Source organism: Cariama cristata, unplaced genomic scaffold (assembly GCF_000690535.1).
Source record: "Cariama cristata isolate BGI_N322 unplaced genomic scaffold, ASM69053v1 scaffold27975, whole genome shotgun sequence".
NCBI lineage: Eukaryota > Metazoa > Chordata > Aves > Cariamiformes > Cariamidae > Cariama > Cariama cristata.
Window position 1 is genome coordinate 54,495 of NW_009619784.1, and position 8,035 is coordinate 62,529.

The following is an 8,035-nucleotide window of genomic DNA, read 5'->3' on the forward strand; positions in this document are numbered from 1 at the left end:
TTTGTGAAGGGTTTTAATTTCCTTCCAACAGCTACCAGACGATGACAGTGCTGCCAGACTTGCCAGTATTTGCATCTCTGGAAGCACTACTGATTATTGTGGCAAAGAAGAGTACCAGAGAATTTGTATTAGGACAGATGGGAATACTGACGGGTGAACGAGACTACAGCAATTCCACTGCTGCTTGGACAGCTGAGTGCAGTGCAGGTTGGGAGGAAAAACAAGGCATTAGCCTGCGGTCCTGCTGGCAGAGCTGCGTGGGTCAAACCAGAACCTGACAAGCAGAACTGGAGCGTTCAGGTGCTTCCTGCACTCAGATACCATACAGTGGTACAACAGAGACAGGCAGCCAAAGGTGTAGGCCAGCCAGAGCCTCCCCAGAGGGTCTTCTTTTTACCTTTATTTCATACTTGTACCAAAAAGTCTCTTAATTTCAATATACCTTCAATATGTGGTTCCGCACTGGCAGTTTAAATGATGTTATTCAGTGTATTGAGCTGAGAAATGTCCTGCTTGATTATCGAAGTAGTTTACTCATCTATATACTTCTTTATAAATGTTACATAAGCCAGTAAACAAAAATACAAACCCCACAGATACTTACTATGGGTGTGAGTGAGACTGTACCTGTCTGCATACTTTATAAAATAGACTTTTTGTAGAGAAATTATAGTTTATACGTCACACCAGAATATGGCCTACTATTAAAAATGCCTAGTGCCTATAATCAGGTGTAATTGGTTTGTGCGGTGCAGTCCTTAACTCATGGCTGATTTCCAGCATTGGCAATCTGAAAAACTAGTTGTTCTCTCTGTTTCATCACTGGTGTCTTAAGCCTCTGGTGTGTTCACACTCCTCAGGGATTTTTTCTGATGGTGTTGTAATTCAGATGTATCTTCTCTCTCTGTAAGACAGAGACCATATCTGCTAGAGCAATCCCAGTACATTTCATCGACAGGCACTGGTTGTGATGCTGATAGCTTCTGCTTACCAGTCAGAGTGCTGATATAACTCCCCCTCTTCTCTCTGGAGTACCCACCCTTGCTCTTTTTATCCTTAGATTCCTCTCCCAGTCTTACACCTTCAGCCTAAGTCCCTCTCTGTCTGTGAGATACTCATTCATTCTTGCTTTCCAAGATTTGAACACTGAAAGAGAACAGACCAAGCTCTTACAAGCTGCACTCCCCGTGTGCCAGGGTGAGCGGCTGCCGATGTGGCGTGGGGGAGAAGTTTGCCTGCAGGCTGCTGCAGTCAGTGCCCCAGGTCTCTTCTTGTCCTGTTGTCCCATGCACTACGTCCTCTGCATTTCATTTATTTTCTCTTCCCCGTCTCTTCCTGTGCTGTTTCCACAGTCTTTGTTTCCCATCACTGCCCAGGGTATAAAGTCTTTGCGCAGGGAAGGCATCTTTTTATTTCTGCATTGCATTTAATGCAGTGACTGTAGAGGTGCTGTGTAAACACTGGGGCAGGTTAAACAATACTGAAATGCACTGTATAATTAGTGTTGCAGGAACGGGCGATACAGAACTTAGTAGAGAAAGTATTTAACACAGAGCCTCATCCAGAAGCTCGTTAGAGCAATTACCCCCACAGGGCTAACAAGTGTCTGTTACTTGGACAGAGACTGGGGAGAGGCCGTCCCCCAAAGGGGAGCTGGAGCCGGTCCGGGGATCGCTTAGCCCCTGGCCCTCTGTGCTGATGCAGTCATGAAGATGTGACAAGCGACTTGGAGTTGAAAGCTTGGAGCACGAGAGGTGACACGTGAGCAGACAAGGCTTTCTGCAGAGCAAGGACCCAGGGCGAGAAACAAAGGTCCCATCTTTGCCGTGATTTTTGCCAAGAGAATAGCTCTGTGTGCTCAAGCTTTGGCTTGTCTCATGTTGTCATTCCAGAAACCTCTGAGCGGTTTCTTTCTTTAGAAATGGACACTAATTCAGACTCATCATATCCCCTGAAATACTCTTGTTAGAAGCCCTCACATCAGACCTCTGTGTAAGGTTAGTCGTCAAACCCCATCCCATATCTCGTTACAGAAAAAGACGAACAGAGCCGCATAATGAGGAGCAAAGATTGTAAGCACCACTTGCAGCCTGTCTGATAGGTACTGGTACCAGTGAAAAGGGACAGGCTGCAGCTCGAGTCTTTGCTTGCACAAGCAGCAAAATGCAGTTCTGTTCCTGAATGCGTTTGTAATTCCTTTCTCCGTGGTAATAAAATACCAGCATCTTTTTTTTTTTTCCTGGCTGTTTACTGTATCTTACTTTTAAAAAAATTCTCTCCCACATATTATTTGTCTCACCCTTTTATCCTCCTACATATTGCCAGCTGGTTCTTCCTGTTTGTCTTTTTTTTAAATCCATTTAGAGGTTCTTTATTTAGCATTTTCTCTGGGAATTGTTTTCCTCCACCAGAAGGGTGTGTCAAGTCCAGCAGAGCCTTGCTTTCAAAATTACTGCTTCAGTATTATTTGGGAAAACTTGTTGTTCTTGATTTTATCCTGTTAGTGCACATTCATAATAACTTAAAGGTGTTGTGTATTACATTATATTATATTATATTAGCACACACCTACTTTAATGAAAACTCGATTTTTGCTCAGAAGTCCCATTCAATAGAAGACCGCCAGTCAGACTGCCTTGGAACTCCTTCCCTGCACTCTGTCCGGCCTCCCTGAATGTCTCTTTCCTCATCACCTTCTATCTCATGTCTTAGCTTATGCTTCCTCCTCTGGTAGCAAGTGTCCCTTTCCACGGCATCAGCTGGTCCCTTTCCTGCATCTTCCTCCAGCTGCCCCTCCATCGCCATCCTGCAGCCACTGAATTCAGCAGGGCCAGCGCGGCAGATGGGAGCATTGCGGTTTTTCATTTTTCCCTTGTAATGATTGCTTTGTGGAAATAAAGGTAGATTTCTAACCAAAGGTGTATAAGAAATAGAACTATCTGCGTAACAATTTTTTGAATACTTGTACATTCATTTACTTGTAGAAATTATTTCTCAGGTTCAAGGCTGTGTCAGTAGTAGCAAAGTTTTATTAGAGACAAGCTTTGGTAGTTGTCAGATAACTGACAGCAAAAGAGATTAGCCCAAGTGAAGGGCAGTGATTGGATCAAAGCGGCGTCAGAGGATGAAGACAGCAGGCAGCGTGGGCGGCAGGAAGGCAGCCGTTCTGCAAAGTCCCGTCCGGCTGGTGCTATAAGCAGAACTCAGAACTGTCAGGTTATTTTTGCCTTGCTTTTTCGGAAGGGTTTGTTCTTCGAGAGACCTCCTCGGGGGGATGAGCAGTGGGGCTGGCAGGGAAGCTTTCTTGTCCGCAGTGACCTGCCAAGGGAGAGCAGGAAGCATGACTTTGTCAGCCTTTTGGCTTTCTCTTACATCCCCCTTGCTCTTGCACTGACCTTTCTTTTCCCTCTTCTCACTAGCTTGCTTCATTTTGTGTACTTGGTGAAAGACTCGTGACTGACTGATTCCCCCTGCCAGTTCCTCATTTTCATGTTGTGCTGAAGATCTTATTTAAACACATTTATTACTAGTAGCCCACTAGTGTCAAAAATCTTTTCTATGCATAGGTTTATAAATGTCCCATAGCTGCATCCCTCCCCACTGCTTTCTACCATAGCCCGATTAATCCATGTGCTCTACCACCAACAGTCACAACCACGGTCCTGCATGGCTGACACCCTGCTCTGCCTCTCTCCGGGGAAAAGAAACCATTTCCAGCCCTTGTTACCACCCAGAAAAGCCTGGAGAGCTCTCACCCTCCTCTCCCCCAGGTACACAGCAGGACTAAAGAAGCAACTCATGGTCACGCTGACAGGCTTCTAGAGGACCCCTCACCTTACACATCCTCAGCCAGGCTTAGGGCAGGCATGGCTGGCACAGGCTGGCTTTAAGCCCACCGCTTCTTCCAGCTGATGTGGCAGGGACTCCTCTTCCCCCTGGCCCTCTGTGGAAAGGAGACAGCTCTGGTAACCAAAGCCCCCACCATTCCCACCCTGGAGATCTGCCCCGTGACCTGGAGCTGCTTTAGCTGTGTCTCTTCAGTCACCGTTGGCCATTTCCCCTTCCAACTACCAGGGTCATTAAGAGCAACAATTAGCACATCCCTGATCTTGCCTATCTGTTGACAGCTATTGCTTTTCCATCTTGACACACTCAGGATTACCCGAGTCTCCACAAGCTCTGCCGGTGTCGTTTCATCTATTGCAACTGGCATTTTGGAACAAGAACTGATTTTTCATGTAACTGATTTAGGGCTGAAGAGTCCAGGAGAGCCCACCTCAGGGCACCACCATTAAAATACCTCTTTTTCCAAACTAATGGAGCAGGTGGGTGCTCAGGCCGGTTATGTGTATATGCAGCCATTTATGAGATTAGCAGCATGCCTCACTGTTTCAAAATCTCGGGCAGTGGGAGGCAGGGAAGAGCCAACTGCTTTGCATACAAATTAAATTTCCGAAAACTTTAATTAAAATTGTTGTGTGAAACTGAAAATGTTTAGACAATTTATTGTTTCAGTTAATTTAACTGCCACTCCCTAATCCTCTCTAGCTGTGGCAACGCCAATAAAACTCAGTTAAATGACAGTGTTCATAACAGACCTTGCCCAGCTCACAGTGAAAGCCACCCTTTAGCGACCTGCGATGCTGCCCCGTGCCCAAGCGGCTGGGACTGCTCTGGGGGCCTTTCCCGACTGCCTTCCCCGGCCCGAGACTGGGGAATGGTCTCTGGCTCACGCTCTGGACATTTATCAGAGCCAAATCCTCAAATGCCTCGTGGTTTGCTAATAGGCCCCGTCTGGTGACAGGTCAGTACTGGTTCCTCACCACAATGTTGCTTTTACCATTTGTATCATGAATTTTCGTATCCCATAAGTCAAAGCATAGAGGTTTTACTGTGCCCGGGTCTGTCTGTACTCTGCGTACATGATGTCGTGCTGTCCCCCCTCCAGCAGGCAGTGGTAGGTCTGAATCTCCTGCTCTAAGCGGCATTTGACATCCAGGAGGGTCTTGTATTCCTGGTTCTGGCACTCCATTTCTGCTCGTATTTCAGCCAGCCGCTGCTCCACGCAGGAGATCTGGCTCTGTAGCTCAGCCAGGTATTTGTTGTAGCGACATTCAGTTTCCGCTAAAGAGGATTCCAGGTTTTCTTTCTGAGAATGGAAACAACACAAAGGTACCTGGGTATGCCGCAAGCTTAGCCCATCTGGTTACAGGTACGACTCTGGTCATGCAGCTTTCTACAGAGAGCTGGGGAACCTGAGATGTGAATCGTAGTGGCATTACCTACCATGGTGAGCTGGGCTTGGACATTGATTTCCAAGGCCTGCAGCTGACGTCTCAGCTCAGTGACCTGTTTGTTGCTTGACTCGATCTCCTGGCTGCTTGTGATGACCTCCAGATTCACCTCCTCCGCCTGCAAAGTTAGAAAAAAGCCATCCTTTCCTCACCTCGCCACCACATCTCGTTGTGGCACGGGCTTCACCACACGGCTTGTGCAGGCCCTGCAGTGCCCCTGAGTATTGCCAAATCTGAACCCCCCCCATTTATTCCGTTTTGACCCTGTGACACCATGCAGTGGCCCCTCTGCCATGAACAGAAGAACACTGAAACTGGGAAGCACAATCAGATGCTGAGCACATCTGTGACACACTCGCTGATATTAAGACATGTCTAGTAAGTGTTCTTAATCTCGTTTTTCCCTGTTCCCCCAACAGGCAGAGCAGGGTACAGCTCTACACGTATACAGTACCTTGCAGGCATACCACTGCTCAGTCTCCTTGCGATTCCGCTCCATCAGCGTTTCGTACTGGCACCTCAGATCCTCCAGGATCTTCCTCAGGTCTGGGCCAGGGCAGGCATTGACCTCCACGCTCACGTCTCCGGTTGCCTGTTTCCTCAGACATTTCATTTCCTGCAGAGAATACGTGCACCGTATCAGTAATATCGACACCTGGGGGGCACTTCCCTTCTTCTTTCTTCTTAATTCTCTAAGAGTAAGGGGCAATCTAACCTCCTCGTGGTTCGTCTTGAGACAGCACATCTCTTCAGTCAAAGCCTCACACTGTAGCTGCAGGTCAGTCCTGCAGCTGGCCAGCTGATCCAGGACGGGCCGTAAGTTACCAATGTCTGCGTCCACATTTTGCCGGAGACCACATTCAGTCTCGTACCTTAAGCCACATGCAACAAAGAAAGGTCAGCATGTCAGTAAACCATGAGTTTGTGGGGAAACAATTAAGAGCCAACTTCTTTTGCTTCAGGCATGCAATGCTATGAATGTTGTCAATGATATCCACGCCTTTTACAGAGATCTGCACTTTAATACGGCAGCATGACAAGCAGAGGGTTAGGATTTCCCCATCCCCACCACTCACCTACCCTTCCATGGGCAGTGTGAACCCCTCAGTCCAGCAAGGACCGTACTCACTTCACTCTGAAGTCATCAGCAGTCATCCTGTTGTTATCAATATTCAGAAGGATTTTGTTAGTCTCCATGGCTGCACACAGGATCTGGAAAAGAAAGTGCAGGGGAGAGATTCAGGCTTGCGGCTTCCTCTGGCTGCAGAAGACTCTGGAGGAAACACCTACCTGGGGTAATGCAACCCTCTTATTTTGTAATGATTCCGTATATTGGGATTATTAATCAGTTAGTTGGCATTACAGTGGGGAAACCTGCGTGCCAGCTGGGTGGAGCAGGCTGTGCTGAAACTTCAGTTCTCTGTAAATGCAGTGTCCTTTTCCCTTGAACCGCCTGTTTCACATAAACTATTGCTTCGCCTGCACCTCCAGAGACATAGCTATTGCCTCTGCCATTTGACATTGGTCTATCCACATGTGAAAGCAAAGCCCAAAGAAATATTAGAATTTTTTTGAAAAACAAAGGTTTACCTGGTTTTGAAGGTCTTCAATTTCCTTATGAAAACAGCTGTAGTCCCGTGGTTCGCAGCTGGGCCCTACCTTGGCGTACCACTCCCTGATCTTGCACTCAAGGTCGGCGTTGTCTCCCTCCAGCAGTCGCACCTTGTCCAGGTAGGAGGCCAAGCGGTCATTGAGGTTCTGCATCGTCGCCTTTTCGTTGTTAGCAAATAAGATCCCATCACCGCAACCAGCACCGGCCCTGGTGAAGCCACCTCCAATGCCTCGAGCGCAGATGCCTCCACCGCTGAATCCAAGGGCAGAACAAGCCCTCTGGGTAGCTCCAAAGCTCCCACCAGTAGCACTGCCAGTGCTCAGCTGCTTCCCAAGTAATCCCTCGCTTAAACTGCCAACCGCACCACCTAAGTCATAGGCAGCGTGTCTTCCCGAGGAGGCGGAGGAGACCTTTCTTCCACTGCCAGCTGCAGAGCTGCCCGCGCTGCTCCTGCCTTGGGAACAGGTAGTAACGACCTGCCTGACGGCACAGCTCATAGTGAGAGCACGAGGATCCAACTCAGAGCCCAAGGCAAACTGCACAGATCTCTGCGTGATCCAGTTGTGATCCCTCTGTCCCCACAGTCCTCTATTTATACCGTTCCTCGTGGATGTTGCCACTGGAGAAGGGCTGTTTGTTCTTCCTCCTTGTGACCTGGCTAGTACCAATTTGTTTTTTCAGCTGGAAATATTTCCCCAAAGGCGTTTGTCTCCAGAAATCCCACAACAGAAAGATGCTTTGGTTAACAGAGGCATGTTTCAAAACTACATCAAAAATGTTACTTCCTGAATCATCAGGTCTGACTTGTGATGACAGCTAAACAACAGTGACACAAAAAACGACGATACCCGAGAGTGCCCGGGGAATGAAATGTCATAGCAATTATCCATCCCTGATGTGGGCGAGTCTAGCCGGAAAGTGAAAGTTGTGGGAAAGCCATCCGATCTGACGGAGCCTGTTCGACCCCTTCGTGAGCAGAAGCGAGGGTGCCCCCTCATTCAGCTGCCCTGCAGTCCCTGGGACCAGAGCCAGGAGACCACCCTGCAGCCAGTGCCCCGCAGCGAGGGTCCGTCCCATTCTGTGCGGCCATCAGCTGAGTGAGAACCTGCCACAATCTGGGTCATTAGAC

General features: G+C 48.2%; 1 protein-coding gene across 1 annotated transcript; it reads right to left on the reverse strand.

Annotated features, from left to right (window-relative positions):
* Positions 1 to 4,828: 4,828 nt before the first annotated feature.
* LOC104162619 (keratin, type I cytoskeletal 13-like) lies at positions 4,829 to 7,151 on the reverse strand. The gene is made up of 6 exons (XM_009701386.1): positions 6,885 to 7,151; positions 6,424 to 6,506; positions 6,010 to 6,166; positions 5,749 to 5,910; positions 5,287 to 5,412; positions 4,829 to 5,149 (listed from the first exon to the last, which is right to left on the reverse strand). Exons 1-6 carry the CDS (start codon positions 7,056 to 7,058, stop codon positions 4,889 to 4,891), a joined length of 963 nt encoding a protein of 320 aa, XP_009699688.1. The 5' UTR covers positions 7,059 to 7,151; the 3' UTR covers positions 4,829 to 4,888.
* Between the last annotated feature and the right edge of the window lie 884 nt (positions 7,152 to 8,035).

Excerpts from the sequence above, each read along its gene's own strand:
- LOC104162619 (XM_009701386.1), bottom strand. The coding sequence starts at position 7,058 with ATGCAGAACCTCAATGACCGCTTGGCCTCCTACCTGGACAAGGTGCGA. Across the intron at positions 6,167-6,423 it reads GCTGATGACTTCAGAGTGAA|GTACGAGACTGAATGTGGTC; the intron begins GTGAGTACGGTC and ends ATGTGGCTTAAG. Across the intron at positions 5,911-6,009 it reads TCAAGACGAACCACGAGGAG|GAAATGAAATGTCTGAGGAA; the intron begins GTTAGATTGCCC and ends TATTCTCTGCAG.